The sequence below is a fragment of the Drosophila persimilis genome, unplaced genomic scaffold (assembly GCF_003286085.1).
Source record: "Drosophila persimilis strain 14011-0111.01,24,50 unplaced genomic scaffold, DperRS2 tig00000000-arrow-pilon, whole genome shotgun sequence".
Lineage (NCBI taxonomy): Eukaryota > Metazoa > Arthropoda > Insecta > Diptera > Drosophilidae > Drosophila > Drosophila persimilis.
Genome location: NW_020825288.1, coordinates 4,047,906 through 4,061,769, shown reverse-complemented (window position 1 = coordinate 4,061,769; position 13,864 = coordinate 4,047,906). Strand labels below are relative to the sequence as shown.

The 13,864-nt window shown below is 47.3% G+C and overlaps 3 protein-coding genes across 5 annotated transcripts; 1 reads left to right on the top strand and 2 right to left on the bottom strand.

Annotated features, from left to right (window-relative positions):
- Positions 1-1,559: 1,559 nt before the first annotated feature.
- Positions 1,560-3,907, bottom strand: LOC6595126 (G-protein-signaling modulator 2). Its single transcript, XM_002020021.2, has 2 exons — positions 2,480-3,907; positions 1,560-2,419 (listed from the first exon to the last, which is right to left on the bottom strand). The coding sequence occupies exons 1-2, from the start codon at positions 3,728-3,730 to the stop codon at positions 1,724-1,726; spliced, it is 1,947 nt and encodes a 648-aa protein (XP_002020057.1). The 5' UTR covers positions 3,731-3,907; the 3' UTR covers positions 1,560-1,723.
- A 480-nt stretch (positions 3,908-4,387) lies between these two features.
- LOC113565078 (splicing factor 1) lies at positions 4,388-8,915 on the top strand. Of its 3 annotated transcripts, XM_026985504.1 has the most exons (6): positions 4,390-4,598; positions 4,662-5,317; positions 5,383-5,517; positions 6,147-6,222; positions 7,282-7,434; positions 7,491-8,915. In XM_026985504.1, the coding sequence occupies exons 1-6, from the start codon at positions 4,438-4,440 to the stop codon at positions 8,713-8,715; spliced, it is 2,406 nt and encodes an 801-aa protein (XP_026841305.1). In that variant the 5' UTR covers positions 4,390-4,437; the 3' UTR covers positions 8,716-8,915. The 3 variants fall into 3 exon arrangements, with proteins under 3 accessions (XP_026841311.1, XP_026841305.1, XP_026841307.1); XM_026985510.1 differs by lacking the exons at positions 6,147-6,222; positions 7,491-8,915 and having other exon boundaries at positions 4,388-4,598; positions 7,282-7,396; XM_026985506.1 differs by lacking the exons at positions 4,390-4,598; positions 6,147-6,222 and having other exon boundaries at positions 5,251-5,317.
- Positions 8,916-8,920: 5 nt separating this feature from the next.
- On the bottom strand, positions 8,921-10,063 carry LOC6594850 (peroxiredoxin-2). The gene is made up of 4 exons (XM_002020022.2): positions 9,980-10,063; positions 9,792-9,855; positions 9,590-9,731; positions 8,921-9,518 (listed from the first exon to the last, which is right to left on the bottom strand). Exons 1-4 carry the CDS (start codon positions 10,010-10,012, stop codon positions 9,056-9,058), a joined length of 702 nt encoding a protein of 233 aa, XP_002020058.1. The 5' UTR covers positions 10,013-10,063; the 3' UTR covers positions 8,921-9,055.
- Between the last annotated feature and the right edge of the window lie 3,801 nt (positions 10,064-13,864).

The following is a 13,864-nucleotide window of genomic DNA, read 5'->3' as shown; positions in this document are numbered from 1 at the left end:
AAATCGAACATATTTTTGTATTCAAATTTGATGGATAAGATAATGCAGATACATTTCTACTAGTAATTATCTACTCTTTCACATTTCAATGAAATATTCCTGTGGCTATGCTTCATTAACAAAGTTAAATTAAGGATGGATCAGCGATACTTATTAAAACCCATAAAACAGACGGAAACAGTCGCGAAATTGATCCCATTCTGAGGAAAGCGTGGAGGAAGAAACATCTTATTAATTTTAAAATTAGTTAAAGGACTAGTTCATAAATTCTTGAAAAAAGGATGTTATGAAGGAAGCCTCTATTACAAAATTAAGAAAAATTATAGCTTGTAATTGAATTCTTCCATCTTTAAAACAATGAAGGAACTGTGTATCTAAGTGAGAGAAAAATGAGAGAACTAGAGACATATATGTACAACACGAATGTATCTTATTCTGTGTAGAAATAATTAATCCTAGTTGACTTAGAGCTCCATAAAGCCTTAGGCAATACATCGATTGATTCTAAAAATTAGGAAACTCTTAGTTCCATGAACCCATAAACCCCCTTCTAAAAGGAAACCCTTCTAGTTGTCAGCAAACAAGTTTTGATTTTTAATGTTTAATAATACACATTCCGCGTACTCGTATTTGTATAATCGGATAATGATCGATGATCGTTATCATTACGGTGATTAGCTTCATGAAACGTACGTCTATCTTTCGTACAACTTTAATCCATATTCAATTCAATTTTGGCTTCATTTCTCGTGCAATTCGAACTCAGTTTTGTTTTGCATTTCGCATTTGTATAATTGTGTGTGTGTGAGTAACTATAGGTATATTTAATCTGTTCTTCATATGTATGTCGTATATGTGTGTAGTATGTGTATATTATATATCAATATCGTAGCTTTATGCTAAACCACAAGCGCCAGGCCATAAAGAGAAACCTGAACAGCTCTTATTCTCTCTCTTTGTTTTTTTTTTGTTAGTTAATATTCTAAAAAAATTGTAAGAGCTCTCCTCTCGGATAGAAAAATGCAATACTCATGGGGTTACAATTGGAAAGTTCTTTTGATTAGTTTGTGGTTTTCTCTTTTAGAAAAATGCATTGCTTATTTGTGTAGATCGTTTTGATTAAGAGTAAAACTTAAGAGTTAGACTGTGAATGTTAGAAAGTGTAATGTTCTACCCAAGAAGACTTCGGTTTCCATCAACAATATTGAGCAAATCGGGAATACTTTTTACTGTTGCGCGGCTTAAGCTATATAGAGTTTTTTTCTTTGTTTTTGCATGCAATTCAAACATTTTTAATATCGTAAAACTCGTGTATTGTATTGTAACGTATTGTGTGCAATATCATCGCTAAACTTTGGGATGAATGAGTGGTCGAATGATTGATGGATGGGTGGGGCATTGCCCGGAAGTTTTCTCTCGATTTTTCACTCTAATATTTGGTTACTTTTGTTAGTTGCTATTCATCATAAATAAATGGTTTGTTTGTTTTTTTTGTGTATAAATCTTATAAAAGAACAAAAGGGTTAGCGGCCCAGTGCCCCACAATAATGACGCAGAAATTTGGCCGTAAAATGTAAAATGTACGTATAACAAATGAATCAGGAATCAGAAATCCGGAATCAGAAGGAGCTGCTGCTGCCAGGGATGGACTGATAGGATTGAGTTTTTGGATTTTGGACTTTTCTGGACATCATCTCCACTTCATTTACTTCGCCTGGGATGCCTACTTGGCAGCTCCGCCGGCTGCTCCATTGTTGTTCCGATTGTTGTTTTGGTTGTTGTTCGCATTCCGGAAGCCGCCGAACGGTATCGATGCCCGCTGATCCTCCATGCGTCCGCTCTGCACCTTCATGATCAGCGAGAAGAAGTCCTCATCGGGCACCGTGGCCCCACGTCCGGCCTGTCCACCGGCCTCGGGGGCCTGCGGCTGTGGTGCCTCCGCATCCATTGTCACATTTGGACGCGGCAATTCCGAGCGCTGCTCCTCCAGCCTTGAGCCCTGGCAGCGCATCAGCATGTCGAGGAAAGCCTCATCCGGCTGCGCCGCGGTGGTGGCGCTCCTGGTCAGCGGCGGATGGGCCATGGCACTTGCATTGCCCGATGATGGCGACTTCAGGCCAGGCAGATTCGTGGGGTCCACAAACAGAGAATTCTGCTGCACCAGCGGCTTTCGCGTGGCTCCTCCTGTGGCAGCTCCAGCCACAGGCGGACCATTTGGATTGATCTTGATTGAGCAGCGCTGGTCGTCCATGCGCTTCGACTGTGATCGCGATAACATCTCGAAGAAGTCATCGTCTTTGGCCTTTGTATTCTTGTTGGCAGCAGACGCTGCCCTCTGCTTCTCCTCGTGCAAGCGCTTGCCATCCGGCGTGATTTTAATCAGATCCAATTGCTCCATGCTCTGGCGACGCACGCGTATCTGAAGAGGAAGGTCAAATCGTGTTTAAGGAAAGCTTATCACCTTTTTTTTCCCACTCACCATTCGCCCCTGCGAGTTCTCTGATCCGTCCGACTGATGTGAGTGATCCGAGGCACTCGAACGCTCATCCTCTGTGGGACTTCGCTCGGTTTCTGGGAGGCCCAGAAGCTTGCGCAAATCTGAGATGTTTACACGAGCCGTGCTCTCGCCCACGGGGTCGTGCAGCTCTTTGGCCAACTGTAGATGCGATTCGGCATACTGCAGCGATCGCTCATTGTTGCCCATGGCAGAGTGGGCATTGCCCAGGGACCAGCAGGCGCGGGCCTCGCCAATGCGATCGCCCAGCTCCTGGGCAATGGCCAAATGTCGATTGTGGAACTCCACGGCTGTGTTGAATTCGTGGAGCAGGGTGTAGGTGTTCCCGAGACTATAGCATGACTGGGCCTCCACCTCGCGTTCGCCTAGCTCTACGGCCAGGGCCAGGGTGCGACGATAGTGCTCGGCGGCGTCCTCGAATTGCCCCAGGAAGATGTGAGAGTTGCCCAGGTTGCTGTTGGCCCTGCGCTCGGCCGCCCGATCGCCAAACTCTCTGGCGATGCGCAGCCGCTCCTGGTGATGCTCGATGGCCGCCTGAAAGTCGCCGAGGAGGTAGTAGGTGTTCCCCAAATTCCCGCACGCCCTGCCCTGGGCACCGCGATCTCCCAGATCGCGCATTAGCTTGAGGTTCTCCTGGTAGAACTCCACGGCCTTGGCCAGGGCCTCCTTCACATCCTCGCCGAACTTTCCAGGATTCCGCTGTCCCATGTGCTTGCCCTTGGCGTGGTAGACGTTGCCTAGATTGTAGAGGGCTCTTCCCTCGGAGAGGCGGTCGCCCAGCTGACGGGCGAGGGTCAGGTGTCGCTCACAACATATTGCCGCCTCGTCGAAGCGGCCCATCACCTTCAGGGTGTTGCCGAGATTCCCGGACGACTTGGCCTCGCCCAGTTTGTCGTTCATGGATTTGGCCAGCGTCAGGTCGTGCTTGTGGTACTGCATGGCCTTGGAGTAGTCGCCCAGGTAGAAGTAGGCGTTGCCTAGCTGCGAGTAGATGGCTGATAAGGTGCGAAGATCCTCGGTGCCCGCCTGAATGGCGGCCTGAAAGAAGGCCACGCCTGCCCGACAGTCACCCGCCTTGCAGAGGCGCTCCCCCTCCAAGGCCAGCTCCAGGCACATGCTGGAGCCTCCATCCGAACCGAGATGTGAGTTGGAGTCGTGGCCACCGCCGATCCCGAGCGTGGATACGTTTTCCGCGGACGCGGAGAGCGAGGACATGTCTGTGATGTGATGCTACTGATGCGATGCTCTCAAAATTAGGGAGTTGTCCACTTTACACTTGCTTCCCCGGGGCACACACAATGGCTGCAGGTCTTTAGCGGGCACCTTACACAAGCGGAGAGAGTTTGGGCCCGATATTCAGAGTCGAAATTGCTATAATTAATATCTTTTGTACCGTTTTGGGCAAATTATTTCGTTAATTTCATTCTGATTCACTTTTTAGTGTGGCCAAAGTTTGAAGTGTTGTTTATGTATGAAAAGAGTGATTTTATCAAAGTCGTGACAGCATAAAACGCCGTACAGTACTTTTATGGCATTCTGCAGCTCCAAAAAGCGGACACTTTTTGTTTAAAGTATACAGTGAAACTTAATCGAATAAAATTATGCGGGCAGGTCTGAGGGTTCTAACTAGGCAGTAATATCCGTAATATACAAATCGAGGAATATGCATGATGGAACTTTAAAAATTCCATAGTATATATACGGTATATTTTGAAAAAAATACGGTATATTTCAGTATATTTCTGAGGGTCAGACCGTATATCCAATCGACAATCACACCGGACGCCATCTTCTTTTCCACGCAACGCCGCAAAAAAAAATATATATATTATAAATATAAGAATATAAGTTGTGCTCGAAATTGTATAAATTTGCGGTAATTGCTTAAACCAATTATAGAGCGTGTCGGTTTTTGACTAAAAATGAGCACACCGCCGCCAGATATACTTTCGACTGCGACGGGCAGAGCGTCATCCTCAGCAGCCAATGGCAGCAGCAGCCGTGGCGGTGATAAGGAGCGCTCCCGTTCCAAAGACCGCAGCCGCGACAAGGAGAAGGACAAGGAGCGTGACAAGAAGCGAAGGTGAGTGTTGGCCACATTTTGCCGTGCTGTGTTGTTATGTAACTAACACGTTGCCTCGCACAGGGACCGGGACAGTAAGGACCGAGACAGTCGCCGGCGGGATAGCCGCGACAGGGAGCGCGAACCACGCGACAGAGATCGGGACCGCGATCGTGACAGGGAGCGTGAGCGCGATCGTGATCGCGATTCCCGGACGAATCGAAGCCGGTCCCGGAATAATGAGGACTTCGACAGACGCCGGAAGCGTTCCCGCAGCAGGGATCGAAGTGATCGCAGCGATCGCAAGCGGGATCGTGACCGTGACTCGCGGTCCAGGCGTAGCAATTCTCGTGGCGGTCGCGACGACTTCGGTCGGAGTAACCGGCGGCGGTCACGCAGTCGCAGCTACGAGCGGCGGAGGAATGATCGGGGCGGCAGGGATCAGCAGAGAAACAGTCGCGAGAGGGGCAGCCGTGAGCGAACCCATGTGAACCCCTTCGACACGTCCAATAATCGCAGCTCGATGAACCGTGAGCAGGAACCGCGTATACCCTCGTTATTTGACCGGCCGCAGCACGCGCTGGACACGATTCGGGAGGAGCCGCGCGAATCGCGATTCGATCTCTCGCAGACCCTGCAGGAGCTGATGGGCAACGCGGGTGGCAACAAGGGATTCGCCTCGTTCTTCAACAATCAAAACAGCAATGACTCAATGAGCAATGGTGCCCTGGACAATCCATGTAAGTGCCCATAGTTTAAGTTTCTCGAATCATTGAATAACTTTCGTAACTTCTGAATCCTGCAGTTGACAGCGCAGCGGAACGGAAGCGCAAGCGCAAATCCCGATGGGGCGGCACCGAGAACGACAAGACTTTCATACCGGGAATGCCCACCATTCTGCCCTCCACGCTGGACCCCGCCCAGCAGGAGGCCTACTTAGGTAAAGCCAACCTTCATGCTGCCTCCGAGCGGCTCATTTTCGTAGCTCATTTCGAAACTAAGTTAGCTCGTAAGCACTGCGTAACTAGATTCTAAGTCTAATGACAAAAACAAATTAAGGATGAGCAGAGAACAGAATAGTCGTCGATAGAGCGATCCACGAATCAAAGACGTGCAGACGGGGACGTGCAGCTGGCCAGAGAGAGCGTAAAACCACAACCTAAACAAGAGTCAAACATCCACAACAAATTGCATTGAGCGAACTATAATAATCTCTCGTTCTCTTTTTGAAGGGGATTCCGGCGTGCCACACACAAACGATACGAAACGAAACGACGTGTTCCAAAAACGGCTAGAATACATATAATACTTGCAGAGATTAATCAAAACCCAACCCCAAATCCAACTCCAACTCAATTAATCAATTAATTTGCTTGTAACCGCTCACAGCATTTTCAGTTAGTTTAGGAACGGATACACAAATGCGATAAAAGCGCCACTCTCTAGATACCTTATCCCCACTTAATACGATATCTTTCCTCTTCTCTAGATAATCCAGCATTTGACGTTTACTAATGTCGAGGTTGCACTCGATTTTCTTCCTTCTTTTCTAACGCCTTTTACTTACAGTTCAATTCCAAATTGAGGAGATCAGCCGCAAGCTGCGCACCGGCGATCTGGGCATTACACAGAATCCGGAAGAAAGGTTTGAACACTGTTATCTCTTTCTATCTCTCTATCCATGCTCCCACGACCAGAAAGCCAAAGAACTTGCAACACTTTCCTTCCCGATCAGAGCACCGCCAAGGGGTCTACTTGTCTGGAAGGATGCGTCGCCGGGATCTAATCTTAACATGATTTGTACAGGTTTCAGTGTAGCACTTGATGCATTTGGGGGGTGTTCACACATCAGATCCATAGTCACTATTTATCTAGTATTAAATTCTAAATTTCACATCATTTAAGGGGTTATATCACTCTCAATCGATACCCCATCTTGCGGAGTGGCAAAGCCCCCGAAACAATTCGAAACTATTAATGGAGGCCACGGCGAACGCTAGCTAAATGTTGAACTTAACTTATAAAACCTTTAACTTTTCGGGTGAAGGAGTGAATATTTAGTATATCCCGAAGGTTCAAGAGAGGAGGGACTGCTTGGAGGAGGCTAACCTTTGTAGCTATTTTTGTTGTTGAAATGTTTTTGTGTAATGATAATAATGAAACTCTTCAAGGGATTTTCCGATTTTAGAGACAGCGATCAAATCGTTGATTGATTGGCTGATTGATTCGATTCCCAGCAGCAAAATGTAAATCGTAAGCAAAAAGCGCCTGGCAACAAATCGGAATAGAACTCTACATGATAATAAATTCCAACTCTTTTTCTCTTCCACCAAAGCGAATTTCGAATTTCTGCTAAAGAAATCCATGAGAAACTTTTACAGAAGCTCCAGCCAGATCCGATCTGATCCGATCCGATCCGTATAGGCCGCAACCGAATCGAACGAATTAATCGAAATTCTTCTTTTCTCAATTCCCCAGCGAATAATCTCTTTCTGCTAATCAAAACTTTGCTAATGAAACCACTTGATTAATGAATTCTGATTTGCAACTTACAGCATACGATATATACGACATAAACGTTAATTCTTAGTAGTAATTACGATAAGATCATTAAGTCTAGCTCCAAGAATCAATCCTCTAGCATAGTCGAAACAGTGCAGTCTCAACAGAACCGTCTCCTTTCTTCTGCTCTGCTCACCCACAGATCTCCATCGCCCGAGCCGATCTACAGTTCTGATGGCAAGCGCCTAAATACACGCGAATTCCGCTACAGAAAGCGGTTGGAGGAGCAGCGTCACCAGCTGATTGTCAAGATGCAGGCCGTGAATCCAGAGTTCAAGCCGCCAGCGGATTACAAGTAAGTCGAGCGTCTATCTTCTTTTGGCATCGGTTTTTCTTATATCGTTTTTTCAGACCGCCTGTGACCCGAGTCAGCGACAAGGTCTTGATACCGCAAGAACAGCATCCAGACATCAATTTCGTGGGCCTGCTGATCGGTCCGCGCGGCAACACGCTCAAGGCTATGGAGAAGGATACGGGGGCCAAGATCATTATACGCGGCAAGGGATCGGTGAAGGAGGGCAAAGTGGGACGCAAGGATGGCCAACCGTTGCCGGGCGAAGATGAGCCGCTGCATGCGTTCATTACGGCTCCCAATCCGGAAGCGGTGAGGAAGGCTGTGGACAAGATCAAGGATGTAATACGTCAGGGCATTGAGGTGCCGGAGGGGCACAACGATCTCCGTCGCATGCAGCTCCGCGAGCTGGCCCAGCTCAATGGAACGTTGCGGGAGAACGACATACTGCGTTGCACGTGCGGATCCACGGACCACAAGTCTTGGCAGTGTCCCGACAAGCCCATTATTACCAACACCATTGTGTGCACCTCCTGCGGCGGCACCGGACACTTGACCAAGGACTGTCGCAACAAGCGACCTGGTTCGGGCGCCCCGGGCATGGCCTGTGAGGATTCGCAGGCCAAGATTGACGAGGAGTACATGAGTCTGATGGCCGAGCTGGGCGAGGGTCCACCGCCGTCAGCGGCCAAGCCAGAGCCACCGGCCGCTCCTCAGCTGCATCGAGCGAGCTACAGCATCTTTGACAAGAAGCCCTCGCAGATGCAGGCCATCCAGTCACCACCTAGCTCCTCGTCCCGTGATCACCAGCGCGATCTGGGCGGATGGGGAGCGGCGGCGCATGAGCATGGAATGGGAATGGAGCATGGTATGGGAATGGAGCACAATATGGGAATGGAGCATGGCATGGGGGGCATGGAACAGCACAATCTGGGCATGGACCTTGGCATTGGCATGGGCATGGATCACGGGATGTCCTCATATGTTCCGGCCCCGCCCGGTGCACAGGCCACGCCGCCAATGCCGCCACCCTTGATGCCGTGGATGAGCGCTCCGCAGCCGCCGCCACCAGCCACCGAGCCGATGAATCCACCCATACCAGGCACATTGCCACCGCTCATACCGCCGCCACCGGGCACCAGTGCACCGCCCATGCCGCCGTGGGGTAGTGGCTACAGCGGCTGGGGGGGCGGCTATGCGCCGCCTCCACCACCGCCCTGTGGCCCACCACCCCCAGCCTTGAGCCTGTCACAGCCGCCACCACCGCCGCCGCCATCCATCTGACCACCTCTCCCGGAGCCCTAGAGCTTCCAATAAATTGTACATCCAATGACGACAGTCCTCGACCGTGTGTGATTGTCCCTGCAATCAATTAATATACACCCCCTTTGACTTTTTGCTTACTTTACAACATAATCGAGATGGCCCTACAAAACTAATTTGTATTTTATGATGCTTCAATAAAGGACGCAATTATTATACTACCGGATCGGAGATTTCATCGAGGAAACGAAGGAATGGATTCTATCGATTCCTTTTCTTTATTAGTGGAGTCTTTTGTGTGTGTTTGTGGTGAATGTTAAGGTAGAAAATATCTTGAATAAGGCCTAGAATCTTATTAAATTTAACCGTGCTTGGAGAAGTACTGTTTGGAGTCCTCCACATCGGGCTTGATGGTGGCCGGATTTGTCTTGGGATTCCAATTGGCCGGGCAGACCTCGCCATGCTGCTCCACGAACTGGAAGGCCTTGATCAAACGCAGAACCTCATCCACAGAGCGGCCGACGGGCAAATCGTTGATCGAGTACTGACGCAGAATGCCATTGGGATCGATTATGAAGGTGCCGCGCAGCGAGATGCCCTCCTTCTCCAGCAACACATCGTAGTCGGCCGAGATGGTCTTGGTCAGATCGGAGAGGAGCGGATAGTTCAACTGGCCCACGCCTCCGTTCTTGCGGTCCACATTGCACCAGGTGAGATGGCTGAAGTGCGAGTCGACCGACACGCCCAGAACCTCAGCGTTGATGTCCTGGAACTCCTTAATGCGTTCACTAAATGCAACGATTTCGGTGGGGCAAACAAATGTGCTGCATGCGGAAAGAGTCAAAGGTTACATGTTGCTGATAAACGGCAATGACAAGCGTCTTTTTGTACGTACAAGTCCAACGGATAGAAGAACAGCACCAGATATTTGCCTCTGTAGTCCTCTAGCTTGACCTCTTGGAAGCTATTTCCCAGCACGGCCAATCCCTTGAAGTCCGGAGCCGGCTGCTGCACGCGAACGGTGCATAATGGAGCAGCTACGGGCGAAAAAATGCCAGTCATACACTGAATACGAATGTTGTGGGTACTGTACTCACTCTGATGCAGGAGGCGGGCGGCCTGTTTCTGCTGGCCCAGAATGCTTTTGCCAAGCAATGGCACCTGAAATGCATAATAAATAGATAAGTACGTTTTATTCGAGTCTAAGTTGACGCCGGCCCCTTTTCATTACGTAATCGCAGGGGCATGTTTTTGGAATTTCATGGTCTGTCGTTGCTCCACTTACGTTACGAATCAATGCGCGTCCGATAAAAGACATCTTAGTTTGCAATCCACACAAAAAGTAATTTAATTCGCTTTACTAAAGTTAGTAAAGTTAAGTATTTATTTACCGGTAATGTCCAGCTGATACCTGACCAGTGTGACCGCGATATCGATACCATATACGGTCTGACCCTCAGTAGTAATCGTTCCTATTGCTCAATCTTGATATTCCGTTGATTAATGTTGACTAACTAAATTCCTCAGCCCTGCCCACATAGTTTTATAATATTGATGCATATATTTTCTACAAGAATAACTACTTTTAAGTACTACTATTTAGTGTATTTTCACTAAAACAAGGGTTAAACAAAAATGTTCAACAGTCGCAATGTTGTCACGTCACTTGGCTGGTATTTAAAGACTTGTTGGTTGTCAACCGGAGGATGGACATTTGCATACCCTACTTCGTTGGCTATATATGAAGATACTGGTTTTCAAACTTTTTTAAAACGTAATTAATAAATCAATTTTCTTAAATTGATATGTTTTAGACGTATTCATGCATTTGATTAGTTTCCTGTATAAATATCCTGATTCTAGTCTCAGTAAGAAGACCACTAATTGCAAAATTTCGTTGAAATAGCTTTAAATCAGAAAATGACTAGTATATGCATTAAATGGAGCCTGAGATGACAATATCCTCAACTATATAATGTTCGTTTCCTTAGGGTATCAGAAGTTCCTTATTCCACTAAGAGTCCCCAGAAATATACCAAAAAGATAACGACAAATTATTCACAAGTGACGGCTTCAAAAGCTTTCTTTGGATATCGAAAGCACAGCTATGGTATCGATATGTCGGGCGGCACATTTGAAAACTCTTTGAGGGAAAGTAAATTTTAGTGAATCCGTATCTTGTTTTTGCTGCTTACTGTCCCTGTCCGCTATTGTCCGAAGTGGAAATAAGAAAATATAATAGAAAGTGTAGCAAAATATTTACCACGCACTGAACACGCCGCACAATGGTAATGAGCTGCTTACATGTCCATATATTTGCACTACATGTGTTTTGTTCGCCGTTCGTTAATCTACTAAATGCCCGAAATCGGCTCAGCATCAGCATCAGCCTCACCCTCTGCCTCAGCCTGGTCCTCTCGCATTCTGGAGGCGCACAAAGGGAAAGCGCAACGCGCACCAAAAGAATGCCCGAGAATTTGCTCTGGTTTTGTCTTTTGGTTTGCGGGCAGGCACAATGAAGGATCTTGATACTTTTGTGCCTTGCTGGATGCCGCCGGGTTCCATGATCCATTACAGACAATGAATAGGCATTCGAAATCCCTCAGATACTCACATACGAGTACGATTACGAGTAGAGACATAAAAATGGCAAATATTTTTGCATATTTGGGCCTAATGTTGGCAAAACATCTGACATCTCGATGGAAATACGCCCACACACAGCGGCCTTTCCCCTCCCAAACAAACACCAGCTGCCCGGCCCGGCCCGCCCCGTCCTTGATCATGAGCTGAATCCATCTCTCCCCTCCTGGGGAGGGGCAGTGGGAGTGGGGCTCTTACTTTCCCGCAATTAGTCAATTCCCATGTTTGCAATTACATTCTACCACCCTCCACCATTTTCCGCATCCCTCGCATTTCCCATCTTGCTCGTTTGCCTGCCTTTTACAATTTTCGCTGCTTTTCATCTGTAATTTGGCGCAAATTACGCGCTCCAAGTGGCTCCCAGCCTGTATCCCTGTCCCTGCCCTGTCCTTCCGCCCGTCCATCCAGGCGCATTTGGTCGTTAACTTGTTTATGTGCCGGGGAGGCAGCCTCTGGCTGGGGGATGCGTTAAAAGGCCACGCTAAGTAATTATGTGCAGCTTCCTCGGGCCGGTCCGAAAATTGTGTATCCCGTGGGGCACTGCTGCCCAATCTCCCAACCGAGTGATTGTGTTGACCTGGTCCATGATTTTCCTGGAACTCCACGCGCACGGTTAGCGATTCTTTTGCACTGCTTTGCACTGCACAGACAGACAGTTTGACTACTTCTACCAATTAAAATTGCACGTCGCTTTGTCTGCCCTCTGCCCAGATTTTAGAACTCGGTGCTCGGCATGGTATTCACATATCGCTTTCAATCCCCCGGCCCGCCCGCAGGATTTGCGCAGATTTACATAATTTAAGCAAACACCACTTGAAGATGTGGTCCTCGTCGCATCGGGCGTTCGTGTGCCATGCCGTAGGGATCTCCTGGGCAGGCAGCGGCTGGCTCAGCTCGGGGATTCTCTGAAGGCGTTGCCGACATTCACACGCACTTTCAAAGCTGCTCAGGTGCCGCTCGGTCTCTGTGTCTCTTTCTCCTGTCGCAGCCTCATCCGCAGCCCAGTCCCAGTCCCAGTCTCATCTTGTGCTCATTGTCAAACAGATGCCGTCATATTAGCACAAATCTGCTTACGTTTTTGTTTCCATCTCGAGTGTGCTCTCACCCAGAGGTTGGCCCAGATTCCGAGGGCTCAGGGCGCTCTTGATTTGTGACAATTGTCACAATGCGCCCCGGCTTAGGCTCGAGGTGATGAGTGCTCCTGTTCGGGGCAACGCGTAATCCTGATGCAAATCTAGCTAATGTGATTCGTATCAGTTCAGGAGAGATAACCATACCAAGGATCCTCAGTCTCCTCTCTCCATTCTCTCCCCATCTTCATTTCCAATCTTCCTGCAATTTCTTTCTTTGATGCTCTTTTTTAACACTTTTGTGTGTTTGGAAATTCGAGATGTTTGCCAGTTAATTAAGAAAGTGTGCACGACAATGTGGAGACAATGCCGTGCATTCGGCATGGCCAAAGTATCGCATTCGTGGCGTGAGAACTCGGTTCCGTCTGGGACACTTCACACCTGCATCCCCGTCATCCCTGTCGAGGACAAAAAATGTCTGGAGTTCGGAGTTCACCTATAACCATGCAATCATTGGCTCTGGTAGGTGGTATATTATTATTATATTTGAGGAGGTTTCAATATTGGAAGGAGTTTCCTCCTTGAAGTAATACATTTTATGTGCCTGGGTAATTGAATTTAATTTAACTATAATTCAAACTAATTTGTTATAGACATTTTTATAGAAAACATTAAATAACAGAGACTTTGATTAGAATCAGAATTTTTATCGAGAGATTAATGAGCGATATGTTAGACCATTGTATACCATTGCAGGGCTTAAGGAAGCATATCCGACTCCGTAGAGTATATATATAAATTCCTGATCAGGATCATTAGGGGAGTCGATGGTGCCCTCTCAGTCTCTTTCTCTTTTAAGGTATTTCATCAAAATTTATGTTTTTGTGCACTCGATGTGATATGTATGAGCAATATATAGCCAGATTTGTGGATAGTTAGTTATCAAATGGAGATCGTAAGAACTTAGTCATCATCATTATGTATCTGGGTTATATCCTTTGTAGATATAGATACAATACATATCCACCCACTGACCCATTAATCTACGTTACTACTTAACATTACCAAATCAATTACATTAACCTTTCAAGCAAGGATGGAGGTATTATATATCCGTACATGGATTAATTTACGTATTCATTGCATTTCCTATAATGTTGATAAAATCAGCCTTCATCACTTTCGCACACGGATATGTACTCATATATCTGCCCATAGCCATGCACCAACACATTCATTCTGGTTTGGCCAATACCAAGCCCACTCACCGAGAGATGCATTAAAATGGCGTGAAAATTATTGCCATTGATTTCTGCTGCTGCTGCTGCTGTGCTGCTCTTGTGGCTGGCTACAATTTCCCCACCTCTCTCTTTCAGGCTTTGTTGTTATTGCAGCACACAATTTGCAGCAATTTGAATACATTTATAAAAAGCGCTCTCGACCATTAATAATAATTG

Bases quoted from the DNA above. Each gene is read 5' to 3' on its own strand.
- LOC6595126 (XM_002020021.2), bottom strand. From the start codon at position 3,730: ATGTCCTCGCTCTCCGCGTCCGCGGAAAACGTATCCACGCTCGGGATC. The intron at 2,420-2,479 runs GTGAGTGGGAAA...CTTCCTCTTCAG, and splicing joins AGAACTCGCAGGGGCGAATG to ATACGCGTGCGTCGCCAGAG.
- LOC113565078 (XM_026985504.1), top strand. From the start codon at position 4,438: ATGAGCACACCGCCGCCAGATATACTTTCGACTGCGACGGGCAGAGCG. The intron at 5,318-5,382 runs GTAAGTGCCCAT...TGAATCCTGCAG, and splicing joins TGGTGCCCTGGACAATCCAT to TTGACAGCGCAGCGGAACGG. The intron at 5,518-6,146 runs GTAAAGCCAACC...TTTTACTTACAG, and splicing joins CCAGCAGGAGGCCTACTTAG to TTCAATTCCAAATTGAGGAG.
- LOC6594850 (XM_002020022.2), bottom strand. From the start codon at position 10,012: ATGTCTTTTATCGGACGCGCATTGATTCGTAAC. The intron at 9,732-9,791 runs GTGAGTACAGTA...TTTCGCCCGTAG, and splicing joins CGCCCGCCTCCTGCATCAGA to CTGCTCCATTATGCACCGTT. The intron at 9,519-9,589 runs GTACGTACAAAA...TTCCGCATGCAG, and splicing joins TTCTTCTATCCGTTGGACTT to CACATTTGTTTGCCCCACCG.